Source organism: Oncorhynchus kisutch, linkage group LG5 (genome assembly GCF_002021735.2).
Source record: "Oncorhynchus kisutch isolate 150728-3 linkage group LG5, Okis_V2, whole genome shotgun sequence".
Classification (NCBI taxonomy): Eukaryota; Metazoa; Chordata; class Actinopteri; order Salmoniformes; family Salmonidae; genus Oncorhynchus; species Oncorhynchus kisutch.
Genome location: NC_034178.2, coordinates 38,651,090 through 38,665,566, shown reverse-complemented (window position 1 = coordinate 38,665,566; position 14,477 = coordinate 38,651,090). Strand labels below are relative to the sequence as shown.

Here is a 14,477-nt window from a genome sequence, read left to right as displayed (position 1 = left end):
CGCCACTCGGGAGCAGCTCTACCCAGCTCCTAACCTTGACTGTCACTGTGTCTGATGGTTTATAACCATGAACCTCATTCATCAGCAACTGGCCAGCCAATGACATGAATCGATCAATTAAGAACCAGCTAGAAGAGAACATTGCTGTAGTAGACATGGACTGCTATTGAAGACAGCTGAGTTATTAATTGGTCTGCTGCTGTCATTGACATTTTTGTCCATGTTCCTGAAGGGCTCTATTCCAATGTGTGTGTTCCTGTGTGTGTGCAGTGCGGGTGTGGGCCGGACGGGGACCTACATTGTCATAGACAGCATGCTGCAGCAGATCAAGGACAAAAGCACAGTCAACGTCCTGGGCTTCCTCAAACACATCCGGACCCAGCGCAACTACCTGGTACAAACAGAGGTGGGTCCAGTTTGTGTGTGTGTGTGTGTTAACACCCTTCTATACTCACTATGTGACATTCTGTTCACTTCAGCATCTGTGTGAAAGCAAATGATGTCTTTCTTATCTGTTTTATGCAGCTGTGTTTTAATCTGTCCATCTCCAGGCATGCATCACATAGCCACTGTTGTCCAGGACCAAAGGACCATAGCCATTGTCATAATTTCTTTACAAAGAGCTGTACTGCCACTGTCTGCATGTCTGACTTGGTGTTACTTCTCTCCATCTTGCTTGGCCTATAGGAGCAGTATATCTTCATTCATGATGTGTTGATTGAGGCCATCATGGGGAAGGAGACGGAGGTGTTGTCCAGCCAGCTGCACAGCTATGTCAACAGTATCCTTACACCTGGGGTGGGCGGCAAGACTCGGCTGGAGAAACAGTTTAAGGTCTGATCAGCTCCTTCTCAGTCTTACTGAACCCTAGATCTCGTTCTCTCTCTGCCTATCATGCTCCTTGTCTCTCAAACAGGTTTTCTCTGAATCTATCTTTTTCTGCCTGCATATATCTCGCTCTCTGTCTCTCTTTCTCTCTCTGTACCCCTCTCTCTCTCTCCGTACCTCTCGTTTTCTATCGTACTCTCTATGTCTCCCTCTATTCTCTCACTTCTCTCTCCATCGTTCCCTTGTTTTCCCAGCGCAGGGATCTCAGGGTGTCATGTCTTAAAGATGTCTCTCAGCATCACAAAGTCTTGATTGATCTCTGTCTGGGCCCACTGCTGGAGACGTAAATGTAATTAGAATGGAAATACATTTAGGGGAAGAGTACTTCTCTTCCCCGGGTGCCCTCTTTGACTAATGCTACTCACTGCACTTGTTGCCAGGGCAATGTGAACCCTCCTATCACAGTGGGGGGGGGGGGGGGTCCAGGTTGTCGCCTGGTTTGACGACAGGCTCAGATCGTAATTGGCTCTCATTATTCTCCTCCATGGTGTGATTTGATTCGGCCCAGGGTCAGGAGAGATTGAGTGTGCTCTTGCAAAACAATGGCAGCCATTGTGATATTAATGCAATTAGCCTCAAGGCTGGATTTGAAGTTAATCCTTTTTTGGAGAAAATATTTATTTGTTTTTTAGATGCCAAAAATGTCAAGTCCTATGTTAATTTCTTCTCTCCAAATAATTAGCAGTGTTTGTAATTGTGTCATTTGGCAGGAGTGTTAAGATGAAAACACAATTTTTTCCTTCAGCTGAATTTGATCTGAGTAAGAATTTACTAGAATGTTTAGCATTGAAGAAAATTGAAATTGGAATTTCAGTGTACTTGAATTGACTGGAGTTGACCCCAACCCTGACTGTATCATTGTTATCTAACCCCCCCCCCCCTTTTCATCAATCTCTCTATCCCTCTTTCTTGCCCTCTCACCTCTCTTGTTTGCAGTTGGTGACTCAGTGTAACGCCAGGTTTGTGGAGTGCTTCAGTGCTCAGAAGGAGTGCAACAAAGAGAAGAACCGCAACTCTTCGGTGGTACCCTGTAAGTCAAATACTCAACGGGTTTGACTATATGATCCATGCACCACCTGACGGCCATATTCACCTATTGCACTGTCTCCAGGCTAGACTGCTGCTTTCCAGTGTCCTGTTTCTGATTACCCTAGTCTATATTCATGGTCAGGAAGTCATTCATCTACAGTAATTAGTCACATAACTGGTTGTGTATGGTCCGCGCTCTTACTATAGTTATTTTAAGTGAGTATGCTGTGGCTGCTTTTCATAGAACTCACTCGCTTTGTAAACCAATAAGAACATGTTTGCTGCATAGCTCTATGATCACTGTGCCCTGATTGGTTCTCTCTGTGTCTCTATGGCAGCGGAGCGAGCGAGGGTGGGGTTGGCACCTTTGCCCGGTATGAAAGGCACAGATTACATTAACGCATCTTACATAATGGTGAGTACCACCTCCTGTTCCTCCCCTGTCAATCATTCACTGTCCCTCAGGCACACACCTGGCTGGACCAACTGAACAAGGAATATAAATATTTTGATATAAAATCCATTTGTCTCATAGACATTGATTGCTGTCAACTGAGAGGAATGGACTTGTTGTCTTTTGTTGACTTTTGTGAATACTAAATGTAGACTGCTAGCTGTAAGGTGTTTTAAGCAGTGGTAGGCTGCTGCTGTGGCAGGTTTTGCCTGAGGCACACTGGCTTGACCTCTGTTGTGACACCACAGGGCTACTACAGGAGCAATGAGTTCATCATTACCCAACATCCTCTGCCCCACACCACTAAAGACTTCTGGCGGATGATCTGGGACCACAACGCACAGATCATTGTCATGCTGCCGGACAACCAGGGGCTGGTGGGTCTCACACACACGTACGCACACGCACGCACGCACACACACACAAACACACGCACACAGACTAAAGGTAAAACAGTTCAGATATCAGCCTAATCTTTCTTCTATTAAAAGGCTGCCTTAGCACCCTAAGCATTGTCTTTTCCAGCCTTAACCCAGTGTTCACACAGGAAGTCACTCATTTTGGGTTGAGAAGCATTGAGATGAGGACTGGAAGTGACAGCAGCTGTATCAGTCACTCCAGTCAGCCATATGTCTCTCTAATAAACTCTCTGTGATTTCACACACTGATTGGGGGCACCTCTGCACTCATATTCCCGCCCCTTTAACAGTTTGTTTCGTTTTGGACTTAATGCTTTGCTCAGAATAAACTCTCAGTGATTCTACTAAACTGAAATGTCTCACTCAACCCATTTTGTGTTTTTCTATTTTTGTCTCAACCCCACTTTCCCTCTCCTCCCTTTTCCTTTTCATACGAATCCCCCCTTTTGATTTGGCTGTGTGTCTTTAGGCGGAGGATGAGTTTGTGTACTGGCCGAGTCGAGAGGAGGCCATGAACTGTGAAGCCTTCACTGTCACACTTATCAGCAAAGACAGACTATGCCTTTCTAACGAGGAGCAGATCATCATCCACGACTTCATCCTGGAGGCCACACAGGTACGGTGTGGTGTGTGGGTGTGTGGGTGTTTATGGACCTACCTCTGTGTGTATGACTGTCTTTTCCTGTGTGTGTGTGTGTGTGTGTGTGTGTGTGTGTGTGTGTGTGTGTACACCTACATACACTAACCTATCCCTTCCTCTCTTTCTGTTCCTCTCCCCAGGATGACTATGTGTTGGAGGTGCGTCACTTCCAGTGCCCTAAGTGGCCCAACCCTGACGCTCCCATCAGCAGCACCTTTGAGCTCATCAATGTCATCAAGGAGGAGGCTATGACCAGAGACGGACCCACCATAGTACACGACGAGTGAGTGTGTCACATCCTATTCCTAATGACAGAGAGAACACTCATCTCTGCTTTTAAGCGAACTGAATACTGTATACTGTAAGCTGTTTCAACAGAACATTTAGTTATTCCCACACACACCCACCCACACGTTCACATCTACAGCATACCTGGTAAGCATAGCCATTGAATGACTTCTAATGAGTCCCAACCCCAGGTACACTGATACGCCATCCAATTAGAAATAATGAACGTCGCTTAATATTGACAGACATGAGCGGCGACGAACAACACTCCCAACGACGAGACATGCCGCTTTAGTCATGTTTATTCATTAGGATAATGAAGATTGCTTGTCTCATCCCAGAGAAAAAAGGGACTAATTGAGTATTTCAGTTCTGTAACGTTACTATGGTATCCCCCCCTAAGAGGTTTTGGATAGACGGCTGTAGTAATTATCTGCATATTCATTAGCTGGTTAGACATGGTTGTTAGGCTGTGTATCTCCAGTGCACTTGACAAAGCTGTTAATAAAAGCAGCAACCTTTTCATTGTGAGCGTCCCTCTTTCTCTAAGGGGCTGAACTCCTCTTGCTGTCTCACATGGAATTAATTTGCTGCAGTGTTCCTTAAGTCTCCAGTCTGACGTTCAGTTCCTCTCTGGGCCCTATGCTTCTATGTGAACGTGTGTCTCTGTCCTGTTTAAAGGCTTATGAAGTTAACCCTGTGTGTTCCTCTCCTGTCCCCCAGGTTCGGAGCAGTGTCAGCGGGCATGCTTTGTGCCCTCACCACCCTGTCCCAGCAGCTGGAGAGTGAGAGTGCCGTGGGCGTCTATCAGGTGGCCAAAATGATCAACCTCATGAGGCCTGGAGTATTCACAGATATAGTAAGTAGACTAGTAGCATGGTTATGAAATGGTATTCGATGGGGTTTAGGTCCTGACAAATTATTTCTGTATGGACCTTGCTTTGTGCACGGGGGCATTGTCATGCTGAAACAGGAAAGGGCCTTCCCCAAACTGTTGCCACAAAGTTGGAAGCACAGAATCATCTAGAATGTCATTGTATGCTGTAGCGTTAAGATTTCCCTTCACTGGAACTAAGGGACCTAGCCCGAATCATGAAAAACAGCCCCGACCATTATTCCGCCTCCACCAAACATTTTTATTTTACCAGGCAAGTCAGTTAAGAACAAATTCTTATTTACAGTAACGGCCTACCCCAGCCAAACCCTCCCCTAACCCGGAGGACGCAGGGCCAATTGTGCACTGCCCTATGGGACTCCCGAGCATGGCCAGTTGTGATACAGCCCGGGATCGAACCAGGGTCTATAGTGACACCTCTAGCACTGAGATTACACTATTGGCACTATGTATTCGGGCAGTTAGCATCCGCCAAACCCAGATTCGTCCTTTGCACTGCCAGATGGTGAAGCGTGATTCATCACTCCAAAGAATGCGTTTCCACTGCTCCAGAGTCCAATGGCGGCGAGCTTTACCCCACTCCAGCCGACACTTGACATTGAGCATGGTGATCTTAGGCTTGTGTGCGGCTTCTCGGCTATGGAACCCAATTCATGAAGCTCCTGATGAACAGTTCTTGTGCTGACATCCACATACTTTTGTATATATAGTGTAGATGCAAATTGGCTACATGATTGCATTTTTTGAGTTTGCACCCTTCCTTACAGCGTTTCCCTCTCCCTCCACAGGATCAGTACCAGTACCTTTATAAAGCTATGCTCAGTCTGATCAGCTCCAAGGAGAATGGCTCTGGCTTATGGTCGCTGGACAGAAACGGTACCATGGCCATGTCGGATGAGTCAGACCAGGCAGAGAGCATGGAGTCCCTCGTCTGAAGGACCCCACCCACCAGGCCTGAGTGGCCCCAGGCCCTCGCAGAGAGAGAGGCACTTACTTTGTAAAACTGACTATAAGACAATACTTTGAGGCCTTTTTTTGCCAGACTCTTGGTTAAATGAATAACCTGATTACTTTTTTACACTGATAAAAAGTTTTTGATATTTATTTTTTGCCATTTTACGTCTTAATGTTATCCTACTGAACGTTTGCAGCTGCATTTTTGAGTTCACAACAACGAAACACACTTCTGTCTTTCTTGTTTGCACTATAATGTCAGTGTTACTGCCTATACTAAGCTGATGGACTCTGTTCTACTACACTTAAGCTCTGATTTCAACATCCCATGGCAAAACCCTCATTGCTCCGTTTGCTCCCTACTGGCTCATATAAGGAAGAGGAGCGAGAGTGACATAACTTCCTGTTCATATCAATAACCCTTTCAACCTGGTTTCACTACAGTAGACCTCTTCTCCTCTCCCCACCTCTCTTCTTCTCTCCTCTGCTCACCCATATGGCTCATATGTCACTCATTTGCTGCCAGACTCAACAGTCTGGTTTCAATCACACCTACAGCCAATAGGGTCATTGGTTCTGTTTGTTTGTTCTTCTTTTGTTTGTATCACCTTATCTTCATTATGCATCTTATTAGCAATTCAAACCCATATTTGAATACTGAAGGTGATATTATAACAGCTACTGTGAACCTGTATTGTTTTTTGTATGACTCATATTATGCTTTTGAATATATATATATAGATATATGTACACATATATGAATATCCTTATCATTATAACTTGTGATTTTGTAGATGTCCGATGTCATGACCTGCCTCTGAGTCCCACTTGATCCAACAGTTTAGCACTCTTAGTCAATGCCAGTGTTGATTTTCTGCACACTTACACCCCCTTCTGGCTCAGTTGTTTTTAGCTTCTTGCTGCTAATAGTCAACGCAGAGTCATAGAAGTTAGTTAAATTAAGAAATGATGATGCCCTTGTGTGAGTGGAAACTTCTTTGAGAAAATGGATACTCGTGATACAGCCGTTTGCCATTCTCTGTGTCCTGCCTGTTGAATTGATTATTTGGGTGAAGGTATGTTTATAATGCCCCCGGTCCATCCTGAAGCAGGTATGCTCCCACGTCACACGGCCTTGTGTACATAGTTTCTAATTCTCACCGTTGCTTGACTCTGCTTGTGTGTGGTATGATTGTATGCTATGACCGTCGTATGGTTTTGCTCCAGATTCAGTCAGGTGGGAACTTAGTGGCCTAAGCAAGGACAGTTTTACTGTGGTTCAAGGACAGTTTTACTGGAGTCCTAGAGTGAATCACATGAACTCATTGACCCTGTTTTAGTTGTACTCCCACCACCACCCCTTCATTTCCTGACAGAATCACTTCTTTTTTTTAAATACCTCCCTTAGTTATCTGAAGGAAAGAGAGACCACCTGTGATTTGCATTTGAAAGAAAAATGTGAATTAATTAAACAGCACAATGACCATGCTATTAGAATATTTTGTGTTTGATTATCACAACAAAACATAGAGGATACCTATGATTTGTAACTTTTACCAAAGACTTATACTAATTTCCGTCAAGAGAAATAATAGAGAGAGGGAGAGCTTATTTCATTTGTGTCTGATTTCCTTTGTCAGTAATGTGTGGGCTGTTGACTGAGTGAGTGAGGATGTGTGCGTTTTCTTCTGCTTCATTTGGCATCTTTTACTTTACATGCTGGACTTTCTGCATAAACTCGTCATAACTTGTGTTCGTTTATAAATACCCTTTGCTACAGGGGGAGATCATTGCAATTTTATTATATCTCAGTTCTGACTCAATTAGTGGAATAATAAAGTAGAGAGATGCATTCATTCCTTTTTGTTTACTCGTCATCTTTCATCTCCTTCCAAGGAGGGCTATTGAATTAAGTCATAACTCCAACATTTGGGGTAAACAGCTGACTTTTGTCCCTTTGTCACTGAAGGCATTTTGCATTGTTAAGCACTAGCTGTTTTTCATTCATTCAGTTTTGCTTGTTCCATCACTGAGCTTAGTGTCCACTGTCAGGTGTGTTAATGTGTTGCAAAACACAAACACTAGTGGATCATGAAAGCAATGTACATATTTTGTTGCTTCTATTACCAACCATTTTCTGGAAACTTTGTATCTATGGTATATAATCATAGAATTTTATATTTTCATATAAAGCTATTTTTCTTTCTCTCAGTTCAACTCCTTCATTGCATTGCTTTTGTGGTGAAACGTGGAAACCAAGTCTTCGTGCATTGAGTTAGTGGCCGTCATCACATTGCAATACAATTCCACGCCTCCCATTAACTTTTAAGGCAGTGATTGTGATATTATCGTTATTACTTTTTTTTGTTTTCATGTTCATGTTTCTGTTGTCAGAGTGTGCAATAGAATAGATCTAGTAAGTCACTGAATAATTTCATCCCATTGACCATTTTGAACAGGGGGGGGGGGGGTGGCGTTGCTTCCTCTTTTGTAACCTGAAAAAAGAAAAAGTGAGAAAAAAACGTTTTTTTTTTGTTGATAGCTATTACAAAGCATTCTATTATAGTGTTATTTAATATGTACATTGTATTGCTATACTTAAAATAAAATATGGGTTTTGATGTACTTTGTTGAAATCCTTGTGTGGTCCGTGTTTGCCTATGTGTACTGGATTTAGCCATTTGTATCATATATTGGGAATCAAGCATTATCATTCCACTATCCTTGTATCACATAATTAGATACAAGCTTTCAATCTAGTGGTAAAGTAGTGAATACTTTTCCCAGAACAGCCAAGTAGTTTTCGATAAGCCTACACATCCTGATCTCAAGAGCTTACATTCTGTTCACAAGACCTGGCTAAACAGTGGGAGTATGCGTGAGTACTATAATTATGAAAGCATCAATTATTGGAAAGCACAGTAATTATGAGGATATTTGATTAGCCTCAAATGACATAATAGAAAGTGTAATGGTCATCAAAGCAATCATTAGAGGTAGGGAGGTAACTGGATTGCTGTCAGATTTACAAAGCAGACAAACAACACTGTTAAAGATTGTTTGGATTTTGTGGTTCATGCTCCCGCATTGATCATTTTAACGAGGTTATGCCACGTTTATTTTAAATGTCATAAACAACTTTTACTAGCTAAATATCCACAACAAAAACATAGCTCTGAATTAGCTCTACGTGAATGACTAGAGAATGTTGCATTTTCAGATTGGAAGCCTCGCTAGCTAGCTATAACCACAAGGAAGTCATCCATGCCATCCGTGTCGGTCTAGGGAAAAGAGCTGTGCTGCTTCAGCAGATGGAGAGTCGATATGAGCAACAGAAGAGTACGAGGAGGCAGCAGGTGAAGCTGCACATGAGAGAAATGCCCAACCCCTCCAGGTATGGAACAGGTTAATCTACCAGATGCCTCTCAGAAATGTCACTGGTTGTCTTGAATACACGCTTTCAGTGCATACATTTTATTGTGCATGTTGATAACGCTGGTATAGGCTTCTAAGGCTATGTAAAAGGAATTTGTTAAAGGCATACTTCTATCTCCTACGACAGGACTCTCAGAACAAGACAACTCTCATACCAGGACATCCTCACTTTCGAGGTAAGGGGATCTCTAATAAATAACAACCAATTAAAAATACATTCTCTCTCTGCAGACTCCCCTGCCCTCCCTAATTGTCAATGGGAGCCAGTAGTGCTGTGTAAAATCCCTGGGGAAGCCAAGCCAGGAAAAAAGTTGGCACAGGACGTACTGGGGTGAGAAGGCGTACTGGAGACTTGGTGCGTAGAGCTGGCACAGATGTTGCCGGGCTGAGAAGGCGTACTGGAGACTTGGTGCGTAGAGCTGACACAGGACGTACTGGGCTGAGAAGGCATACTGGAGACTTGGTGCGTAGAGCTGACACAGGACGTACTGGGCTGAGAAGGCGTACTGGAGACTTGGTGCGTAGAGCTGGCACAGATGTTGCCGGGCTGAGAAGGCGTACTGGAGACTTGGTGCGTAGAGCTGGCACAGATGTTGCCGGGCTGAGAAGGCGTACTGGAGACTTGGTGCGTAGAGCTGGCACAGATGTTGCCGGGCTGAGAAGGCGTACTGGAGACTTGGTGCGTAGAGCTGACACAGGACGTACTGGGCTGAGAAGGCATACTGGAGACTTGGTGCGTAGAGCTGACACAGATGTTGCCGGGCTGAGAAGTCGCTTTTCAACGCGCCTGCGCTGCAGCATACTCCTTTCCACAACCTCTCTCCTGTATCTCTCATTACCTTCTTCTATCGACTCCCACACAGGCTCTGGCTCACTCCCCGGTTCCGCCGACCACCCCATGCCCCCCCCCTTTTGGGTTTTCTCTGTGGCCGCAAACCCCAGCGTCGTCGCTGTCCTCCCTTCTCTCCTTGCGTCTCCCGCCAAGGAAGGCGATCCTGTCCGGCCAGGATTTCCTCCCAAGTGCAGGATCCCTTCCCATCCAGAATCTCCTCCCAAGTCCATGTTACCCTCTCCTCTTGAGCACGCTGCTTGGTCCTGTTGTGGTGGGATATTCTGTCACGATCGTTGGAAGCATACTCGGACCAACGTGCAGCGTGATCTAGGTTCCACATCTTTATTTAGAAATAAGTGAACCACATAACAAAACAATAAAGACTAAACGAAACGTGATGACAATGGAGGGCTAACGTGCAACTACACATAAACAATATCCCACAAACACAGGTGGAAAAAAGCTACCTAAATATGATCCCCAATTAGAGACAATGATTACCAGCTGCTTCTAATTGGGAATCATACAAAATCACCAACATAGAAAACAAAACTAGAACCCCACATAGAAATAATACACTAAACTAACCCCCCAGTCATGCCCTGACCTACTCCACCATAGAAAATAAGAACTCTCTATGGTCAGAACGTGACAACAAACAGCACAGGAATTAAATCATCAACATGTATTGATCTTTACTAATGCTGCAGATATTTGCTTTAAAGCAGTATCCAAATCCATAGGATGTAGTGATCACAATATAATAGCCCTATCTAGGAAATCCAAAGGTCCAATGGTTGGGCATAATATAGTGTATAAGAGGTCATACAATAAGTTTTGTAGTGATTCATATGTTGAATAATATTTGCTGGTTTGTGGTGTGTACTGAGGAGCAACCAGACGCTGCACTTGATGCATTTATGAAACTACTTATTCCAGTAACTAATAAGCACACACCCATTAAGAAGATGACTGTAAAAACTGTTAAATCCCCTTGGATTGATGAGGAATTGAAAAATTGTATGGTTAAGCGGGATGAGGCAAAAGGTATGGCAATTATGTCTGGCAGCCCAACTGCAAATGTACTGCAAATTAAGAAATCTTGTGACTAAACTAAATTAAAATTAAAATAAACTACACTATGAAACAAAGATAAATTATATGAAGAATGATAGTAAAAAGCTTTAGGGCAGCTTAAATGAAATTTTGGGGAAAAAAGTCAACTCGGCTCCTTCATTCATTGAATCAGATTTCATTCATTGAATCAGAACATTCATCACAAAGCCCACTGATATTGCCTACTACTTGAATTACTTTTTCATTGGCAAGATAAAAAAACTTCGGGATGACATGCCAGCAACAAACGCTGATACTGCACATCCAAGTATATCGGACCAAGTTATGAAAGACAAGTGCTGTACTTAGGAATTCTGTAAAGTCAGTGTGGAAGAGGTGATTTATTTGTTTTGTCCATCAACAATGACAACTATCTAGATGGAAAATTACTGAGGATAATAGCAGATGATATTGCCACATCTTCAATTTAAGCCTACTAGAGAGCGTGTGCCCTCAAGCCTGGATTGAAGCTAAAGTCATTCCGCTATCCAAAAATAGTAAAGCCCCCTTTACTGGCTCAAATAGCCGACCAATCAGCCTGTTACCAACCCTTAGTAAACTTCTGGAAAAAATTGTGTTTGACCAGATACAATGCTATTTCACAGTAAACAAATTGACAACAGAATTTCAGTTTATAGGGAAGGACACTCAACAAGCACAGCACTTACACAAATGACTAATGATTGGCTGAGAGAAATTGATGATAAAATTATTGTGGGGGTTGTCTTGTTAGACTTCAGTGCAGCTTTTGACATTATCGATCATAGTCTGCTGCTGGAAAAACGTATGTGTTATGGCTTTACAAGTAAAGAGTTACTTGTCTAACAGAACACAGAGGGTGTTCTTTAATGGAAGCCTCTCAAATATAATCCAGTTAGAATCAGGAATTCCCCAGGGCAGCTGTTTAGGCCCCTTGCTTTATTCTATTTTTACTAACGACATGCATTGTATTTGGAACAAAACACTCACTATACCCTAAACCTCAACTAAATCTTGTAATAAATAATGTGGAAATTGAGCAAGTTGAGACGACTAAACTGCTTGGAGAAACCCTAAATTGGAAACTGCCATGGTCAAAACATATTGATGCAGTAGTAGCTAAGATGGAGAGAAGTCTGTCTATAATAAAGTGATGGTCTGCCTTCTTAACAACACTATCAACAAGGCCCTAGTTTTGTCGCACCTTGACTATGGTTCAGTTGTGTGGTCAGGTGCCACAAAAAAGGACTTAAGAAAAATTGCAATTGGCTCAGAACAGGGCAGCACAGCTAGCCCTTGGATGTACACAGAGAGCTAATATTAATAATATGCATGTCAATCTCTCCTGGCTGAAAATGGGGACTGTGAAGCCACACAAACATTGGCACAGACACATGATAACATTTGCACTATAAATACACATGGATTTAGTGCTGTAGATATGTGGTAATGGTGGAGTAGGGGCCTGAAGGCACAAAGTGTGATGTGAAATGTAAATGAATGTCTGTGAATGTATGTAATGTTTTAAAATTGTATAAACTGCCTTATTTTGCTTTGGCAGCAGCTAATGGGGATCCATAATAAATACAAATACAAACGTTAAGGACTACCAAATAGTCACATGAGTTGACGCTGGAGAGACGAAGCAGGTACGGGGAGTCAAACATTAAATATAGAACGGTCATATAACGAGACAGGAATATAGCGTCAGCAAACAAGAAAACTAAGACAAAAAACAATCAATGCAACAGTGGGGAACAGAGCTGTGGAACTGACAAATATAGGGGAGGTAATAAACAGGTGATGAGTGAGTCAGGTGCGTCCAATAACGCTGATGCGCATGACGAGGGAAGGTAGGTGTGCGTAATGGATGGAAGGAGTGCATGATGCAGGGCACCCTGGCGCCCTCAAGCGGTAGAAGGGGAGCGGGAGAAGACATGACACTAAACAACCATTGATTTAGAACCACGGAGAGTTACCGCAAGTCAAAAAGAAAACAGGAGCTGTCTCCACTATTCCAGCACCATTTCAACTTCAACATTTCAATATCATCGAATCATCTGTGCTTAGTTAAGTACTGTGACAAATAAAAGATACCAAAAATAATTTATTCCCATCAACATCAGCTAAATATGATTTGGCTGTCCATGGTACTGATAGTGTGTGTGTGTGTGTGTGTGTGTGTGTGTGTGTGTGTGTGTGTGTGTGTGTGTGTGTGTGTGTGTGTGTGTGTGTGTGTGTGTGTGTGTGTGTGTGTGTGTGTGTGTGTGTGTGCAAAAATAAAAAACTTGTTGACTCACCCTACTTGTTGTCGAAACGGTCTATGACCCTATGATACAGTAAACACATTTAGTTTTTGTTGTTCTAGGCTACCTGGCTAAAATGCTTGCTAGCCTACCTTCCTTTCATGGGCAACATTGAAACAGCTAGTTAACATTAGCCTTCTACATCTAGCTACATGTTGAACTTCCATCCTCTCAGACCAGGGGCACAATGTATTAATTTATGGTTGGATCAGAATCGCTGTTATAATCTTTGGCCAATATTGAGAATTAAGTAAAACCACAGGTCCAAATCCCTATCTCCATCCATGGCTACTTTAGGAAAGGGACAATTTTATCTAGCTAGTTAGCCACTGGAGGACAACAACACATCGAGATGCAGCAATTCAAGCTTTTTTCTGTCAATGACGATATGCTTTTGATGTGATGTGATTGGTATGAAACCAAATCCAAACTGGCTTCCCTTGACACTATCTTTTGGTGCGCAAGGACCATTCACGGTTGAGTTTACTCAGTTTAGTTCAATGCTAAGGGCAGAAACAATGTCATACTTTTTTGGAACCAGACAGCATCAGATAGATGGGCTACATATACAGAGACAGGGGGGCGCTGTTTCGCTCGCTCAGATGATTTCTCCGGTGCGACTTGCAAATTTAAGGAAAATTATGACTTACATAGAGACGAAAGATACATTATTTTTTCTTTTTTTCTTGGTACGTTTTTTGGGGAAGCCTGGCTTCCTTTGGCATCCATGAGTACACGCCACTGATGGGAGCTATTTTGAGTTGAGTTGTGAAGCATTCCTGACCCTACTGTACCCTGATAATCAAGTACAGTCAGGTGGTCACAGATTGTTGGTGACCCAGGCCGCTGTGCTGTTGTCTTGTTCCAGACTCGTTACTAGGCGTCAGTTGATGAGAAGATTCCTGAATGGGAGCGCTTCCCCCTGGGTAAAGGCCTACATCCTAGCAGTGACCATAGCAGAACACCTAAACAACAGAAACAGAAAACCACACCCAGAGACCATTCCCCCACACAAGATAGGGCTCTGCCTACTCGTCCTGTACTGAAACGTGTCAAATGACCCGAAGTGGATCATGTAGAACATTGCTTTGGCTTTTATCTTCATCTTATGTGATCAACAAGGAGCAAATGAGAAACTAAAATCTTTTGACAGTGACACTGTAGATTATAAGGTTATTGTGAGAGCCTGAGGTAAATGTTGTTGTTTTTTTAAACGACATTTGCCCATGTAGTATCATATGG

At 43.1% G+C, this 14,477-nt stretch overlaps 1 protein-coding gene across 1 annotated transcript in view; it reads left to right on the top strand.

Moving 5' to 3' along the window:
- The window catches only part of ptprga (protein tyrosine phosphatase receptor type Ga), a 281,211-nt gene extending 273,019 nt beyond the window's left edge, over positions 1-8,192 (top strand). The window contains exons 21-29 of the mRNA XM_020483255.2: positions 271-406; positions 688-834; positions 1,825-1,918; positions 2,256-2,332; positions 2,620-2,748; positions 3,260-3,406; positions 3,571-3,713; positions 4,442-4,577; positions 5,402-8,192. Coding sequence (XP_020338844.2) covers positions 271-406; positions 688-834; positions 1,825-1,918; positions 2,256-2,332; positions 2,620-2,748; positions 3,260-3,406; positions 3,571-3,713; positions 4,442-4,577; positions 5,402-5,548 — 1,156 coding nt within the window. The 3' untranslated portion in view covers positions 5,549-8,192. The remainder of the gene's footprint in view (positions 1-270; positions 407-687; positions 835-1,824; positions 1,919-2,255; positions 2,333-2,619; positions 2,749-3,259; positions 3,407-3,570; positions 3,714-4,441; positions 4,578-5,401) is intronic.
- The last annotated feature ends 6,285 nt before the right edge of the window (positions 8,193-14,477 follow it).